We start from the raw sequence: 19517 nt of genomic DNA on the forward strand, positions 1-19517 counted from the left end.
CAAGGTGATGAATGGAAAACCGCATTCAATACGCCCGAAGGTCATTTTGAGTACTTGGTGATGCCTTTTGGGCTCTCCAATGCGCCTTCAGTTTTTCAGTCCTTTATGCATGACATTTTCCGGAAGTATCTGGATAAATTTTTGATTGTTTATCTGGATGATATTTTGGTTTTTTCTGATAATTGGGATTCGCATGTGGAGCAGGTCAGGTTGGTCTTTAAAATTTTGCGTGAAAATTCTTTGTTTGTCAAGGGCTCAAAGTGTCTCTTTGGTGTACAGAAGGTTCCCTTTTTGGGGTTCATTTTTTCCCCTTCTGCTGTGGAGATGGACCCAGTCAAGGTCCGAGCTATTCTTGATTGGACTCAGCCCTCGTCAGTTAAGAGTCTTCAGAAGTTCTTGGGCTTCGCTAACTTCTACCGTCGTTTTATCGCTAATTTTTCTAGCATTGTGAAACCTTTGACGGATATGACCAAGAAGGGCTCCGATGTAGCTAACTGGGCTCCTGCTGCCGTGGAGGCTTTCCAGGAGTTGAAACGCCGGTTTACTTCGGCGCCTGTTTTGTGCCAGCCTGACGTCTCACTTCCCTTTCAGGTTGAGGTGGATGCTTCGGAGATTGGGGCAGGGGCCGTTTTGTCGCAGAGAGGCCCTGGTTGCTCTGTTATGAAACCTTGTGCCTTTTTCTCTAGGAAGTTTTCGCCTGCCGAGCGAAATTATGATGTGGGCAATCGGGAGTTGTTGGCCATGAAATGGGCATTTGAGGAGTGGCGTCATTGGCTCGAGGGTGCTAAGCATCGTGTGGTGGTCTTGACTGATCACAAAAATCTGATGTATCTCGAGTCTGCTAAACGCCTTAATCCGAGAAGGGCCCGCTGATCATTGTTTTTCTCCCGCTTTGATTTTGTTGTCTCGTATTTACCTGGTTCAAAGAATGTGAAGGCCGATGCTCTTTCTAGGAGCTTTGTGCCTGATGCTCCTGGAGTCGCTGATCCTGTTGGTATTCTTAAAGATGGAGTTATCTTGTCAGCTATTTCTCCGGATCTGCGACGTGTGTTGCAGAGATTTCAGGCTGATAGGCCTGAGTCTTGTCCACCTGACAGACTGTTTGTCCCGGATAAGTGGACCAGCAGAGTCATTTCCGAGGTTCATTCCTCGGTGTTGGCAGGTCACCCGGGAATTTTTGGCACCAGAGATCTGGTGGCCAGGTCCTTTTGGTGGCCTTCCTTGTCAAGGGATGTGCGGTCATTTGTGCAGTCCTGTGGGACTTGTGCTCGAGCTAAGCCTTGCTGTTCTCGTGCCAGCGGTTTGCTCTTGCCCTTGCCTGTCCCGAAGAGACCTTGGACACATATCTCCATGGATTTCATTTCTGATCTTCCGCTATCTCAGGGCATGTCCGTTATCTGGGTGATATGTGATCGCTTCTCCAAGATGGTCCATTTGGTTCCTTTGCCTAAGCTGCCTTCCTCTTCCGATCTGGTTCCTGTGTTTTTCCAGAACATGGTTCGTTTGCACGGCATCCCTGAGAATATTGTGTCTGACAGAGGATCCCAGTTCGTTTCCAGGTTCTGGCGATCCTTTTGTAGTAGGATGGGCATTGATTTGTCGTTTTCGTCTGCTTTCCATCCTCAGACTAATGGACAGACGGAGCGAACCAATCAGACTTAGGAGGCTTATTTGAGGTGTTTTGTCTCTGCTGATCAGGAGGATTGGGTGACATTCTTGCCGTTGGCTGAGTTTGCCCTTAATAATCGGGCTAGTTCCGCCACCTTGGTTTCACCTTTTTTCTGCAACTCTGGTTTCCATCCTCGCTTTTCTTCGGGTCATGTGGAGCCTTCTGACTGTCCTGGGGTGGATTCTGTGGTGGATAGGTTGCAGCAGATCTGGAATCATGTGGTGGACAACTTGAAGTTGTCACAGGAGAAGGCTCAGCACTTTGCCAACCGCCGCCGCGGTGTGGGTCCCCGACTACGCGTTGGGGATTTGGTATGGCTTTCTTCCCGCTTTGTTCCTATGAAGGTCTCCTCTCTCAAATTTAAACCTCATTTTATTGGTATCTTTTCGTCTGGATCTTCCTGTGTCGTTTGCTATTCACAATGTATTTCATAGGTCCTTGTTGCGGCGGTACATTGTGCCTGTAGTTCCTTCTGCTGAGCCTCCTGCTCCGGTGTTGGTTGAGGGCGAGTTGGAGTACGTGGTGGAGAAGATCTTGGATTCTCGCCTCTCCAGGCGGAGGCTTCAGTACCTGGTCAAGTGGAAGGGCTATGGTCAGGAGGATAATTCCTGGGTGGTCGCCTCTGATGTTCATGCGGCCGATTTAGTTCGTGCCTTTCATGCCGCTCATCCTGATCGCCCTGGTGGTCGTGGTGAGGGTTCGGTGACCCCTCACTAAGGGGGGGGTACTGTTGTGAATTTGCTTTTTGCTCCCTCTAGTGGTTACTAGTTTTTTATACTCTGGTTTTTCTGTCATTCCTTTTATCCGCACCTGGGTCGTTAGTTAGGGGTGTTGCTATATAAGCTCCCTGGACCTTCAGTTCAATGCCTGGCAACGTAGTTATCAGAGCTAGTCTGCTGTGCTCTTGTCTACTGATCCTGGTTCCAGTTATATCAGCTAAGTCTGCCTTTTGCTTTTTGCTATTTGTTTTGGTTTTGTATTTTTGTCCAGCTTGTTCCAAATCTATATCCTGACCTTTGCTGGAAGCTCTAGGGGGCTGGTGTTCTCCCCCCGGACCGTTAGACGGTTCGGGGGTTCTTGAATTTCCAGTGTGGATTTTGATAGGGTTTTTGTTGACCATATAAGTTACCTTTCTTTATTCTGCTATCAGTAAGCGGGCCTCTCTGTGCTAAACCTGGTTCATTTCTGTGTTTGTCATTTCCTCTTACCTCACCGTCATTATTTGTGGGGGGCTTCTATCCAGCTTTGGGGTCCCCTTCTCTGGAGGCAAGAAAGGTCTTTGTTTTCCTCTACTAGGGGTAGCTAGATTCTCCGGCTGGCGCGTGTCATCTAGAATCAACGTAGGAATGATCCCCGGCTACTTCTAGTGTTGGCGTTAGGAGTAGATATATGGTCAACCCAGTTACCACTGCCCTATGAGCTGGATTTTTGTATTCTGCAGACTTCCACGTTCCTCTGAGACCCTCGCCATTGGGGTCATAACAGGATTGTGTCATGGGCTGCCAAAGTCACATGTCCCTCTTCATATAAAAAACATACATGTGACTGCAGCACCATTTTGTGACTACAAGAGCATAGAGCGTAGTGAGACTGCTGCTGCAAGTAGTCAAATAGTTAGCTAGGTGATCTATTCTCAGCTAATTCAGATAGATAGGATCCTGTGTCAAATCGACCTTACAGCATATAAATCTGAAGTGCTAATTGTGTGGTGCAGCCACAAGTCGTTACTTCACCATATAAATCCTTTGTGCTAATTGTGTGGTCTAGCCATACTATCTCAGCAAATAAATACTGATTGTTAATTTAGTGACAAATGTCTGACAGTTCTGGGCCTATGGTTGTGAAATAGCTGATTAAAAGAGGGAAATGTACATCTAACATAAGTGGGAAAAAGCGAGGTTGTGGTACTAGGGGGTGAACAGGCTTAGTGTTCAAGGTGTGCGTGGGATAGGTGGTAATGTTATTGAACGCTCTACTGAACAAACACTGGCTCATCCTATCCAAAGACAAATTGTATTACTGGATGGGCTACTCGACTCTCTTTCTTTGGGCTTGTTTCCATTTGCGAGAAACACGTCCGTGTCTCGCATGTGGAAACCAAGCTCTGGCGCCGGCACTTTGGAGCGGAGCGTGCAGCCGCATAGCAACACATGGAGCCGCACGCTCCGCTCTGGAGTGCCGGCGCCAGAGCTTGTTTTCCACATGCGAGACACGGACGTGTTTCTCGCAAATGGAAACAAGCCCTCAGGCAGCCACACAGCAGTACGCCTTGTAGAGGATGCCCAGAAAGAGCATGTGCTCCAGCATTCCAACCATCCAAGTGACTGTGGGCAACCACTGATGGACCATTCCGAAGAGCTGCTCACACATTCTATTGCATGGCCATTAGAGGTCTACTCCAAAAATTCACAGAATCGAGAGGAGGAAAACATCTGCACCAATACCAAAAACTGTTTTTCAGTTGGAGCTGGGCCAGATGAAGTAGAGTCCGAGCAGAATCCAGATCCTCGTCACCAGATGTTAACCCCCGTCGGTGAAAGTGATTCTGATGAGAGTCAGATATCTGAGGCACACACAGACTGTACTGTGCTGTCAGGGCAGTGAGAGGGGGTTGGTGACTCTCAGGGTGAAGATTGTGAGAATAGAGGATGACGATGAGGTTGTAGATCGCACTTGGTTTGAACCCAGAGACATGCAGCTGAATAGCTCAGCAAAAAGGATGGAGGAGGAAGATGAGAAGGTTACATTGTGGCTTCCCGCACAGACGCGGAGTTATGCAACCAGTGTCGGACTGAGGTGCTAAGGGCCCACCAGTGACTGACTGGGGGGGCCCACTTTTCATCTGCATACAAATATTACACTACCCTCATTCACAAAATGTACCTATATCTCCATTTAATAATAAACTGGGTAGTTTGGTTAATGAATGATGAGATGCTGCTTTTTATGTAGAGTGAATCAATTGAATTATGCCAAATAATGCCCATATAGCGGGGTTGGGGGCCCAGATCTGCACAGGGGCCCACCGAGGGATTCCCCTGTTACCCTATGGGCCAGTCTGAGCCTAGGATGCAACGATGACAAGCACTGCATCCTCAGCCACCATTCTGGCTTTGGCCAGCAGCGGTCGCGAGTGTATCAAATGCTGCATTTAGGTATGCGGAGTGTAAAACACGCTGAGATTAATAGCAACATGTGATAAATGCTGTATATCTAACCCCAGTTTATGATACAGCAAGCAACAAGAACTATCAGAATCGGCAATGTCAGCTGTCCTTGGTGATACTTTCCAGATCTCAGTATCATTTTGCAGTCTTCAACAAAATGGCTCCACATTGTGATCTTAAACTTCATCCTTTCTTATCCTTTTGCAAACACCCAGAAGGGCAGTACACTAGGTTTTCATGGCAAATTTCAGCAGATGTTCCCCTTTTGTTTAACCCCTTAACACCCAAGGGTGGTTTGCACGTTAATGACCGAGCCAATTTTTACAATTCTGAACACTGTCCCTTTATGAGGTTATAACTCTGGAATGCTTCAACAGATCCTGATGATTGACATTTTTTTCTCGTGACATATTGTACTTCATGACAGTGGTAAAATTTCTTTGATATTACCTGCGTTTATTTGTGAAAAAAAATGGAAATTTGGCGAATATTTTGAAAATTCCGCAATTTTCCAAATTGGAATTTTTATCCCCTTAAATCACAGAGATATATCACACAAAATACTTAATAAGTAACATTTCCCATATGTCTACTTTACATCAGCACAATTTTGGAACCAACATTTTTTTTTGTTAGGGAGTTATAAGGGTTAAAAGTTGACCAGCAATTTCTCATTTTTACAACATCATTTTTTTTTAGGGACCACATCACATTTGAAGTCACTTTGAGGGGTCTATATGATAGAAAATACCCAAGTGTGACACCATTCTAAAAACTGCACCCCTCAAGGTGCTCAAAACCACATTCAAGAAGTTTATTAACCCTTCAGGTGTTTCACGGGAATTTTTGGAATGTTTAAAAAAAAAAATGAACATTTACTTTATTTCACATAAAATTGTAGCAGGAGAAATTGGACCGCAAAAGTTGTTGTACAATTTGTCCTGGGTATGCCGATACCCCATATGTGGGGGTAAACCACTGTTTCGGCGCATGGCAGAGCTCAGAAGGGAAGGAGCGCCGTTTGACTTTTCAATACAAAATTGACTGGAATTGAGACAGGACACCATGTCGCGTTTGGAGAGCCCCTGATGTGCCTAAACATTGAAAACCCCCACAAGTGACACCATTTTGGAAAGTAGACCCCCTAAGGAACCTATCTAGATGTGTGGTGACTGGTGAGCACTTTGACCCACCAACTGCTTCACAGAAGTTTATAATGTAGAGCTGTAAAAATAAAAAATCATTTTTCCAGAAAAATTATCTTTTTGCCCCCATTTTTTTCTTTTCCCAAGGGTAACAGAAGAAATTAAACTACAAAAGTTGTTGTGCAATTTGTCCTGAGTATGCCGATACCCCATGTGTGGGGGGAACCATCATTTGGGCACATGGCAGAGCTCAGAAGGGAAGGAGCACCGATTGGAATGCAGACTTAGATGAATTGGTCTGCAGGCGTCACGTTTAGTGATGAGCAAATATACCCGTTACTCGAGATTTCTCTAGCATGCTCGGGGGTCCTCAGAGTATTTTTTAGTTCTCGGAGATTTAGTTTTTCTTACTGCAGCTGAATGATTTACATCTGTTAGCCAGCATAAGTACATGTGCGGGTTGCCTGGTTGCTAGGGAATCCCTACATGTACTTATGCTGGCTAACAGATGTAAATCATTCAGCTGCGGCCAGAAAAACTAAATCGCCGAGCACTAAAAAATACTCAGAGGACCCCCAAGCATGCTCGAGAAATCTCGAGTAACGATTATATTCGCTCATCACTAGTCACGTTGCATTTGCAGAGCCGCTGATGTACCTAAACAGTAGAAACCCCCCTCAAGTGACCCCATATTGGAAACTAGACCCCCAAGGAACTTATCTAGATGTGTTGTGAGAACTTTCAAACCCCAAGTGTTTCACTACAGTTAATAACGCAGAGCCGTGAAAATAAAAAATCCTTTTTTTTCCACAATAATGATTTTTTAGCCCCCAAGTTTTTATTTTCCCAAGAGTAACAAGAGAAATTGGACCCCAAAATTTGCTGTCCAATTTGTCCTGAGTACGCTGATACCACATATGTTGGGGTAAACCCCTGTTTGGGCGCACGGGAGAGCTCGGAAGGGAAGGAGCACTGTTTTACGTTTTCAACGCAGAATTGGCTGGAATTGAGATCGGACGCAATGTCGCGTTTGGTGAGCCCCTGATGTGCCTAAACAATGGAAACCCCCCAATTCTAACTGAAACCCTAACCCAAACACACCTCTAACCCTAATCCCAACCCTAACCATAACCCTAACCACACCCCTAATCCCCACACACCCTTAACCCCAGTCCCAACCCTAACCACACCTCTAACTCCAACACACCCCTAACCCTAATCCCAACAATAACCCTAACCACACCCCTAACCCTGACACACCCCTAACCCTAATCCCAACAGTAAATGTAATCCAAACCCTAACTTTAGCCCTAACCCTAACCCTAATGGGAAAATGGAAATAAATACATTTTTTTTATTTTATTATTTTTCTCCAACTAAAGGGGTGATGAAGGGGGGTTTGATTTACTATTTATAGCCGTTTTTTAGTGGGTTTTTATGTTTGGCAGCTGTCACACAGTAAAAAACGCTTTTTATTGCAAAAAATAGTTTTTGCATCTCCACATTTTGAGAGCTATCATTTTTCCATATTTTAGTCCACAGAGTCATGTGGGCTCTTGTTTTTTGCGGGACGAGTTGATGTTTTTATTGGTACCATTTTCGGGCACGTGACATTTTTTGATCGCTTTTCATTATGTTTTTTGTGAGGCAGAATGACCAAAAACAAGCAATTCATGAATTTCTTTTGGGGGGGCGTTTATATCGTTCCATGTTTGGTAAAATTGATAAAGCAGTTTTATTCGTCGGGTCAGTACGATTACAGCGATATCTCATTTATATCATTTTTTTATGTTTTGGTGCTTTTATACGATAAAAACCATTTTATATAAAAAATAATTATTTTTGCATCGCTTTATTCTGAGGACTATAACTTTTTTATTTCTTTGCTGATCACACTGTTTGGCAGCTCGTTTTTTGCGGGACAAGATGACATTTTCAGTGGTACCATGGTTATTTATATCCGTCTTTTTGATCGCGTGTTATTCCACTTTTTGTTCGGCGGTATGATAATAAAGCGTTTTTTGCCTCTCTTTTTTTTTCGGTGTTCTCTGAAGGGGTTAACTAGTGGGACAGTTTTATAGGTCGGGTCGTTACGGATGCGGAGATACTAAATATGTGTTCTTTTATTGTTTTGTTTTTTTAATTAGATAAAGAAATGTATTTATTGGAACAATTTTTTTTTTTCTTTATTCAGGAATTTATTTATTTTTTTATTTATTTTTTTTACACATGTAAATATTTTTTTTAACTTTTTTACATTGTCCCAGGGTGGGACATCACTATATATTGTCAGATCGCTGAGCTGACACTTTGCAAAACACTGTGTCAGATCAGCGATCTGACAGGCAGTGCTGCAGCCTTGCCGGCACCTGCTCTCAGCAGGCGCTTGCAAGACACCTCCCTGCAGGACCCAGAAGGAGCCCCGCAGCCATCTTGGATCCGGGGCCTGCAGGGAAGAGGATGGAGGAGATGCTCGTAACAACGTGATCACATCGCGTTGTTCCAAGGGTTTCAGGGAAGCACACAGCCCCCTCCCTGCGCGATGCTTCCCTATGCCACTGGAACGCTGCGATAATGTTTGATCGCAGTGTTCCAGGGGTTAATGTGCCGTTAGCTGTCCGTGACAGCTCCTGGCACATAGTGCCGAATAATCAGCTGACACCTGGCGGCGATCGGCCGCGCTCCCCCCGTGAGCGCGGCTGATCGCCTATGACGTACTATCCCGTCCCTGGGAATTAAGTCCCAGGGACAGGATAGTACGTCATAGGCGATCAGCCTATACATCAGATGGCACAAAGGGGTTAAAAGTGGAAAATATCAAACCCTTTAAAATTATTTTTCATATTTTACACCATTGAATATAAATTTAAAAAAAAATAAAACACAGCATTAACCACTTTGAAACTGTTTTCACCTTAATGACCAGTTTTTACAATTCTGACCACTGTAACTTTATAAGGTAATAACTCTGAAACACTTCAATGGATCCCAGTGATTCTGAGACTGTTTTCTTGTGACACTTTATGATAGCGGTAAAATTTATTTATTTATTTATTTGTGAAAAAAAACAGAAATATGATGAAAATTTTGAACATTTTTAAAAGTTTAATTTTTACGCCCTTAAATCAGCAAATCATATCGCACAAAATAGCTAATAAATAACATTTACCACATATCTACTTTGCATAAGCACAATTTTGGAACCAATTTTTTTTTGTTAGGGAGTTATAACCAGCGATTTTTCAGTTTTTCAACAAGTTTTACAAAAACGTTTTTTGCTTGTTTGTTTTGTTTTTTTAAGGGACCACAACACATTTGAAGTGACTGAGGGGTCTATGTGAAAGAAAATACCCAAAAGTGACACCATTCTAAAAACTACACCACCAAAGGTACTCAAAACCACATTCAAGAAGTTTATTAACCCTTCAGGTGCTTCACAGGCAATTTTTGGAATGTGGAAGGAAAAAATAAACGTTTACTTTTCTTTCACAAAAATTTTCCTTTTAGACCTAATTTTTTTTACTTTCACAAGGGTAACAGGAGAAAATGGACCATATATTTTGTTGTGCAATTTCTCCTGAGCATGACGATACCCCATATGTGGGGGAAATCTACTGTTTGGGCGCACGGCAGGGCTCAGAAGGGAAGGAGCGCCATTTGACTTTTTCAATGTAAAATATACTAGAATAATTAGCGGTTGCCATGTCACGTTTGGAGAGCCCCTGATGTGCCTAAACAGTGGAAATCCCCTACAAGTGACACCATTTTGTAAACTAGACCCCTTCGGGAAGTTATCTAGATGTGTTTTGAGCACCTTGAACCCACAGGTGCTTCACAGTTGTTTATAATGTAGAACCGTGAGAATTAAAAAAAAAAAAAAACATTTTTCCCACAAAAATCTTTAGCTACAAATTTTGTATTTTTGCAAGGGCAAAAGGAGAAAATGGACCCCAAAGTTTGTTGTGCAATTTTTCCAGAGTTCACCGATAGCCCATATGTGGTCAAAAACTACTTTTGCGGCACAGTGCAAAGCTCAGAAAGGAAGTAGCGCCATACTACAGTGCAGATTTTGCTGCACTAGTTTGAGGGTGCCATGTTACATTGACAGAGCCCCTGAGGTTCCAGAACAGTAGAACCCCCATAAGTGACCCCATTTTACCAATTAAACCTCTCAATGAATTCATCTAGGGGTGCAGTGATTATATTGACACCACAGGTGTGTCACAAATTTTTATACCATTTTGCAGTGAAGAAAAGATAATTTACATTTTTACCACCAAGATTGTGTTTTAGCCCCAAGTTTTACATTTTCACACTGGGAAATGGGTAAAAATGGCACCAGAATATGTCCCACAATTTCTGCTGAATGTAGAAATACCCCATATGTGGCTGTACAGCCATACGGAGTGACTCGGGAGGGATGGAACGCTGCTTGTCTCCTGGAGCTCAGATTTTCCTAGACTAATTTGTGGATTCCATATAAAAGAGCCCCTAAGTGCTAGAAAAGCAGAATCTCCCCTTGAGTGACCCCATTTTGGAAAAAAATAACCCTTTGGGAATCTATCTACAGATGTAGTGACGATTTTGACTGTATGGGTGTTTTCCAAAAACAGGCAGTGGATGTTGCCGAGTGAAAATTGCAAACTGCCGTTGCAGTCACCAGTACATTACGCCCAGCTCATGCTTCTGGAGACACGCACCTGTAAATTAGGCGGGCTCTCACCACTACAGAAATGACAAACATGTGGGCGCTAAATGTTGTTTAGACACACTGGGGTTCAGAAGGGAGGGGACATTTGGATTTGGGAGCGGAAAATTTACTGAATTTCTTTTAGTGGGTGATTAGCCATTTCGCTTTTCCAAAGCCTTTGTGCTACCAGTAAGGTGGAAGCCCCCTATTTCTGTTAACAGATGACAGATCTGAGTGAGGACTTGCTATTTTTGTGGATTGAGAGGAAGCTTTTATTGGGAGCATTTTGCATAACGTTTGGGATCATATTTATCCGGCGCTCTACGCTTTGGGGTTTCCATCTAAATCTCTGAGTGACGCGATTCAGATGAAACCCACAAGGGATCCATTCAATATAGTGAGACAGCAGAGTTACTCTGGACTCTGTCTGGCCTCTGTTCCACGGTGTCGTTTTCAGAAATGCACAAAACTGTGGCCGACGGCACTTTTATGCAATCCTAAAGAGACAGACACCTCCGGATCACAAGTCAGACGGTGTCCACAGTGCCTCCATCTGCCTCATTATAGGGAATCTTCAGCCAGAGGTTCTGTCTGAATCACTTATTTCAGAGATTTACACAGAAACCCCGATGTAAGCGCTCAGCGCAGAGCGCAGGATAAATGTGCGCCAAGCCTTACTGCGATCTTTGGGAGGCAGAATGAAAAAACAACAGCATGTGAAGAATTGATTTTATTTATTTTGTATGCCAATTCTCATGCAGTATAAGTGATTAGGTGACTTATTCTTCGGGTCAGTGCGATGACAGTGATACCAGATTTATATCGGGTTTTTATGTTTGGCTGCTGTGACACACAAAGACGCTTTTTATTGCGAAAACTAGTCTTTGCATCCCCATATTTTGAGAGCTATAATTTTTTCATATTTCAGCTGACAGAGTCATGTGAGGGATTGTGTTTTGCGGGACGGGCTGACGTTTCTATTGGTACCATTTTCAGCACATGACTTTTTTTGATAGCTTTCTATTCCGCTTTTTGGGAGACAGAATGAACAAAAACCAGCAATTCAGAATTGCTTATTTTTACCGTTTCTTGTGTGGTAAAATTGGTAAGGCAGCTTTATTCTTCAGGTCAGTACGATCACAGCGATACCTCATTTATATAGTTATCTTATGTTTTGGCGCTTTTACACAAAAACTATTTTATAGAAAAAATAATTAATGTATTTTTGCATCGCTTTAGTCTGAGAGCTGTAACTTATTTTTCTGCTGATGCAGTTGTATCTGGCTTGTTTTTTGTGGGACAATATGACTTTTCAGTGGTACCATTTACATTTGCATCTGTCTTTTTAATCGCATTTTATTGCACTTTTAGTTCGGCAGTATGATAAAAAAACTAGGAAAAACAATGCTTTATTTTTTTTTTTACGGTGTTCACTGAAGGGGTTAAGTAGCAGGACAGTTTTATAGAGCAGGTCGTTACGGATGCGGTGATATCAAATATGTGTACTTTTATTGTTTGTTTTTTCAATTTACATAAATAAATGTATTTATTGGGAACAAATATTTTTTCCTTTATTAGGGATTTTTAAAAGAAAAAAAAATACTTTTACAATTTATAATTTTTTTTAGCTGTATTACATTGTCCTAGTATAGGACATTACTATATAACATCAGATCATTGATCTGATACTCTGCACTGCAGAGCATCAGATCAGCGATCTGATAGGCAGGGAAGGAGGCATGCCAGCACCTGCTCTCAACAGGCGCTCACAAGCCACCTCCCTGCAGGACCTGGAAGGACCCTGCGGCCATCTCGGTGACGGGATTCTCCATGGAGACCATCAGGACATCGCAATGCGATCGCAATGTTCTGATGGAAGCACGCAGGGAGCCCCGTCCCAGTAAGAGGCTTCTCTATGCCGCTGTCACTACTGACAGAGGCATCTGAGGGGTTAAATGCCCACGATTGGTGCTAGCACCAGTCACGGGCATTTCTGCGTGGTGTCAGCTGTCACATACAGCTGACACCCGCATGCGATTGCCACAGCGCTCAGCGGGAGGGCTGCACCTTACTAGTACTGCTCTGAGCATGAACGCATCTCCCACAGAGCAGTACTAGTACGGCGCATGTCGTGAAGGGGTTAATAATACTTTACATTTTTCCAATGGTTGGAAAAAAAAAATTGTATGGGACCTTCCCTTTAAAGTATACATACTACTCACCATAGTTCCTGTAGACAAAATCAAAGCAAGCAATATCGCCTCGAGCCAAGAAATCATCTCCCCGATCCACGAGAACTTCTTTCACAGCTTTGTATCCTGTGACCACTACGACTGGTTGAGAACCGAGGTAGACGGTGAACACATCTCCATATTTCTCACTAAGCTGGAAGGAATTAAAAAATGGATACTGTCATGTCAAAGTAATACACTTTCCCCAAATTTTTCAACAAGACCCCACAAATTTGAAGTTTCCACTGCAGATGAAAAACAAAAACACTGCTGTAATGCAGGTAAACCAATAGTGACTACTAGGAATGCTTGGTTGCTCAATCCAAGCAATTCCTAATACTCGCATGCTCATTTTGAGTAACGAGTATAATGGGAGTCAAAGGGAGGGCCGATATTTTTTACAGCAGACCCTACAAAGGGGTCTGGAGGGCAATGAAAATGTTCAAATTGAAGGGAAAAGAGCTGAATGGAAGGAGAACAGCATTGGGGGGGTGAGATCACTGGAAGAGTCTGACTGCCAGATAGCTGCTTAGAACAATAGTGTCACACTTTTACTCCACTTTGAGGAGTGGCAATAAAACATTCCAAACCGATGAGAAGTTTCATTATACAGGGGAAAAAAAGTTGTTAAATATTATCTCCTATATAATGACTTGTACATCAGCAAAATTTAGAAAGGTTGTAAAAAAAAGATGTACCGGTATATATATTTATTAAAATTTAAGTAGAAATATAACTCAGCAAAATGGTTTAACTTTTTTTTGGAGGGGGGAGTCTTATAGATGACAAAATTGTACACCAGAACATGGAATAGTGAGTGCATGGGTAAGAAATGAGAACAAACGAGCAAAAGTTTCAAAATCTCTTTTCTACTGTTATATACCACCAAAATATTACAGAATGCACATAATACTGTATGAATGAGTAATCTAATCTTGAACTATTTTTCTATGCATTTTACACAACAATAACCATGTTAACCCCTTTACCCCCAAGGGTGGTTTGCACGTTAATGACCGAGCCAATTTTTACAATTCCGACCACTGTCCCTTTATGAGGTTATAACTCTGGAACGCTTCAACAGATCTTGGCAATTCTGACACTGTTTTCTCGTGACATATTGTACTTCATGATAGTGGTAAAAATTTTTCAGTATAACTTGCGTTTATTTGTGAAAAAAATAGAAATTTGGCGAAAATTTTGAAAATTTCACAATTTTCCAACTTTTAATTTTTATGCCCTTAAATCACAGAGATATGTCACACAAAATACTTAATAGGTAACATTTCCACATGTCTACTTTACATCAGCACAATTTAGGAACCAAATTTTTTTTGTTAGGGAGTTATAAGGGTTAAAAGTTGACCAGCAATTTCTCATTTTTACAACACCATTTTTTTTTTAGGGACCACATCTCATTTGAAGTCATATTGAGGGGTCTATATGATAGAAAATAACCAAGTGTGACACCATTCTAAAAACTGCACCCCTCAAGGTGCTCAAAACCACATTCAAGAAGTTTATTAACCCTTCAGGTGTTTCACAGGAATTTTTGGAATGTTTAAATAAAAATTAACATTTAACTTTTTTTTCACACAAAATGTATTTCAGCTCCAATTTGTTTTATTTGACCAAGGATAAGAGGAGAAAATGGACCCCAAAAGTTGTACAATTTGTGCTTAGTACACTGATACCCCAAATGTGGGGGTAAACCACTGTTTGGGCGCATGGCAGAGCTCGGAAGGAGCGCCATTTGACTTTTCAATGCAAAACTGACTGGAATTGAGATGGGATGCCATGTTGCATTTGGAGAGCCCCTGATGTGCCTAAACATTGAAACCCCCACAAGTGACACCATTTTGGAAAGTAGACCCCCTAAGAAACTTATCTAGATGTGTAGTGAGCACTTTGACCCACCAAGTGCTTCACAGAAGTTTATAATGCAGAGCCGTAAAAATAAAAAATCATATTTTTTCACAAAAATTATCTTTTCTCCCCCAATTTTTTTTTTTCCAAGGGTAAGAGAAGAAATTGGACCCCAAAAGTTGTTGTGCAATTTGTCCTAAGTACGCTGATACCCGATATGTGGGGGTAAACCACTGTTTGGGCGCATGGCAGAGCTCGGAAGGGAAGGAGCGCCGTTTGACTTTTCAATGCAAAATTGACTGGAATTGAGATGGGACACCATGTCGCGTTTGGAGAGCCCCTGATGTGCCTAAACATTAAACCCCCCCACAAGTGACATTTTGGAAAGTAGACCCCCTAAGGAACTTATCTAGATGTGTTTTGAGAGCTTTGATCCCCCAAGTGTTTCACTACAGTTTATAATGCAGAGCCATGAAAATAAAAATTCTTTTTTTTTTTCACAAAAATGATTTTTTTAGCCCCAGTTTTGTATTTTCACAAGGGTAACAGGATAAATTGGACCCCAAAAGTTGTTGTTCAATTTGTCCTGAGTACGCTGATACCCCATATGTGGGGGGAAACCACTGTTTGGGCGCATGGCAGAGCTCGGAAGGGAAGGAGTGCCATTTGGAATGCAGACTTAGATGGATTGGTCTGCAGGCGTCACGTTGCATTTGCAGAGCCCCTGATGTACCCAAACAGTAGAAACCCCCAAAAGTTACCCCATATTGGAAACTAGACCTCCCAAGGAACTTATCTAGATGTGTTGTGAGAACTTTGAACCCCCAAGTGTTTCACTACAGTTTACAACGCAGAGCCATGAAAATAAAAATAAAAAATTCCCACAAAAATGATTTTTAGCCCCCCAAATTTATATTTTCCCAAGGGTAACAAGAGAACTTCGACCCCAAAAGTTTTTGTCCAATTTGTCCCGAGTACGCTGATGCCCCATATGTTGGGGTAAACCCCTGTTTGGGCGCACGGGAAAGCTTGGAAGAGAAGGAGCACTGTTTTACTTTTTCAATGCAGAATTGGCTGGAATTGAGATCGGACGCCATGTCACGTTTGGAGAACCCCTGATGTGCCTAAACAGTGGAAACCTGCCAATTCTAACTGAAACTCTAATCCAAACACACCCCTAACCCTAATCCCAACGGTAACCCTAACCACACCCCTAACCCAGACACACCCCTAACTCTAATCCCAACCCTAATCCCAACCGTAAATGTAATCCAAACCCTAACTTTAGCCCCAAACCTAACCCTAACTTTAGCTCCAACCCTAGCCCCAACCCTAACCCTAACCCTAGCCCTAACCCTAACCCTAACCCTAATGGGAAAATGGAAATAAATACATTTTTTTAATTTTATTATTTTTCCCTAACTAAGGGGGTGATGAAGGGGGGTTTGATTTACTTTTATAGCATTTTTTATAGGGGATTTTTATGATTTGCAGCCGTCACACACTAAAAGACGCTTTTTATAGCAAAAAAGTTTTTGCGTCTCCACATTTTGAGACCTATAATTTTTCCATATTTTGGTCCACAGAGTCATGTGAGGTCTTGTTTTTTGTGGGACGAGTTGATGTTTTTATTGGTAATATATTCGGACACGTGACAGTTTTTGATCGCTTTTTATTCCGATTTTTGTGAGGCAGAATGACAAAAAAAACAGCTATTCATGAATTTCTTTTGGGGGAGGTGTTTATACCGTTCCACGTTTGGTAAAATTGATAAAGCAGTTTTATTCTTTGGGTCAGTACGATTACAGCAATACCTCATTTATATCTTTTTTTATGTTTTGGCGCTTTTATACGATAAAAACTATTTTATAGAGTAAATAATTATTTTGGCATCGCTTTATTCTGAGGACTATAACTTTTGTATTTTTTCTTTGATGACACTGTATGGCAGCTCGTTTTTTGAGGGACAAGATGACGTTTTCAGCGGTACCCTGGTTATTTATATCCGTCTTTTTGGTCGCGTCTTACTCCACTTTTTGTTCGGCGGTATGATAATAAAGCGTTGTTTTTTGCCTCGTTTTTCTTTTTTTCCTACGGTGTTCACTGAAGGGGTTAACTAGCGGGACAGTTTTATAGGTTGGGTCGTTACGGACGCGGCAATACTAAATATGTGTACTTTTATTGTTTTTTTTTTATTTAGATAAATGTATTTATGGGAATAATATTTTTTTTTTCTTTATTTAGGACATTTTTTTTTTTTTCTTACACATGTGGAAATTTTTTTTTTTACAATTTTACTTTGTCCCAGGGGGGGACATCACAGATCGCTGATCTGACAGTTTGCACGGCGATCTGACTTACAGTGCTGCAGACTTACCAAGCGCTTGCTCTGAGCAGGCACTCGGTAAGCCACCTCCCTCCCTGCAGGACCCGAATGCCGCAGCCATTTTGGATCCGGGGACTGCAAGGGAGAGGAGGTAAGAGACAATCGGAGCAACATGATCACATCACGTTGCTCCGGGGGTCTCAGGGAAGCACGCAGGGAGCCCCCTCCCTGCGAGATACTTCCCTGTACCGCCGGTACACAGCGATCATGTTTGATCGCGGTGTGCTGGGGGTTAATGTGCCGGGGGCGGTCCTGGCACATAGTGCCGGATGTCAGCTGCGATAGTCAGCTGAAACACGGCCGCGATCGGCCGCGCTCCCCCCGTGAGCGCGGCCGATCGCGCTGGATGTACGTCTAATGTCAGAAAAGGGTTAAACTGTATGGATGAGTCATTGAATCTAACACAACATTTTTAAAGTACAGTTGATGTACTTATACAGTCAATGGCTTTACAGAAAGTGCAAAGCCAGACAGAAAATATGATTAGGGTCATCCATAGACCCTTCAAAATGTAACAACTGGCAGGCACTATTAACCCCTTCCTGACGTCGGACGGGATAGTACGTCCGACGTCAGGTCCCCTGCTTTGATGCAGGGCTCCGCGGTGAGCCCGCATCAAAGCCGGGACATGTCAGCTGTTTTGAACAGCTGACATGTGCCCGCAATAGCGGCGGGTGAAATCGCGATTCACCCGCCGCTATTAACTAGTTAAATGCCGCTGTCAAACGCAGACAGCGGCATTTAACTACCGCATCCGGCCGGGCGGCCGGAAATGACGTCATTGCCGACCCCCGTCACATGATCGGGGGTCGACGATGCTTCAGTATTGTAACCATAGAGGTCCTTGAGACCTCTATGGTTACTGATCGCCGGTAGCTGTGAGCGCCACCCTGTGGTCGGCGCTCACAGCACACCTGATTTTCTGTTGCATAGCAGCGATCTGATGATCGCTGCTATGTAGCAGAGCCGATCGGGTTGTGCCTGCTTCTAGCCTCCCATGAAGGCTATTGAAGCATGGCAAAAGTAAAAAAAAAAAAAAATGAAAAAAATAAAAACATAAAAGTTTAAATCACCCCCCTTTCGCCCCAATCAAAATAAATCAATAAAAAAACAAAACAAACCTACATATATTTGGTATCGCCGCGTTCAGAATCGCCCGGTCTATCAATAAAAAAAGCTTTAACCTGATCGCTAAACGGCGTAATGAGAAAAAAATCCAAAACGCCAGAATTACGTTTTTTTGGTCGCCGTGACATTGCATTAAAATGCAATAACGGGCGATCAAAAGAATGTATCTGCACCTAATTGGAATCATTAAAAACGCCAGCTCGGCACGCAAAAAATAAGCCCTTAACCGACCCCTGGTCATGAAAAATGGAGACGCTACAAGTATCGGAAAATGGCGCAATTTTTTTTTTTTTTAGCAAAGTTTGGAATTTTTTTTCACCACTTAGGTAAAAACTAACCTAGTCATGTTAGGTGTCTATGAACTCGTAATGACCTGGAGAATCATAATGGCAGGTCAGTTTTAGCATTTAGTGAACCTAGCAAAAAAGCCAAGCAAAAAACAAGTGTGGGATTGAATATACAAATAACACTGGCGCTCGCCACTGATGCCCACTACCTGAGTGGGGATAACCAATGGAATCACCCAGCTGCTGGTAACACCAAAGAATGTGCCACTTCTATGAAAACAAATACATATAACAACTGATACCGCGCTTGGGTGATACAAACAGAACCTGGCTAGCAAAAACCAAAAACCACATGAATATATATGACAATATATATGACAATAGGTGATAGGCGCGATTACCCTTCGAAACGCGTCGGTTAGTCTTTTTGTCCTAGCAGGGCTCCGTAGGCTCGTGACGTCACACGCCGCTTGTCAGCGGCGGCCATTTTTTTCTTCAGTGTAACCAGGGACGCCTCCGGCCGGGACGTCTTCCTGGCTCTACACTGAGCAGCCACATCTATCAGACCTGCACGGCTCCAGGCGGCATCAACCATCGTCCGCCCACCTGTCCACCATCACACGCAGGTCATCTCATCCCCGCACCTGCCGGGTCTATTGGGGGGACAGACACATCACCTCCGGGAATCACACCGAGCAGATCAGCGGGATCACAACACAGTGTATCTGTTCCCTGCAGACCATACCTCCATTCGGTAAGAACTTATGCACGGTCGTGCCTATCACCTATTGTCATATATATTGTCATATATATTCATGTGGTTTTTGGTTTTTGCTAGCCAGGTTCTGTTTGTATCACCCAAGCGCGGTATCAGTTGTTAAGTGTGGGATTGCACTTTTTTTGCAATTTCACCGCAATTGGAATTTTTTTCCCGTTTTCTAGTACACG

General features: G+C 42.8%; 1 protein-coding gene across 1 annotated transcript in view; it reads right to left on the reverse strand.

Annotated features, from left to right (window-relative positions):
* Window positions 1-19517, reverse strand: part of LOC143805923 (cytochrome P450 2B4-like) — a 113721-nt gene that overhangs the window by 65719 nt on the left and 28485 nt on the right. The window contains exon 3 of the mRNA XM_077285681.1: window positions 12894-13056. Within this exon, the coding sequence (XP_077141796.1) occupies window positions 12894-13056 (163 nt within the window). The remainder of the gene's footprint in view (window positions 1-12893; window positions 13057-19517) is intronic.

The sequence above is a fragment of the Ranitomeya variabilis genome, chromosome 2 (assembly GCF_051348905.1).
Source record: "Ranitomeya variabilis isolate aRanVar5 chromosome 2, aRanVar5.hap1, whole genome shotgun sequence".
NCBI classification, from domain to species: Eukaryota; Metazoa; Chordata; class Amphibia; order Anura; family Dendrobatidae; genus Ranitomeya; species Ranitomeya variabilis.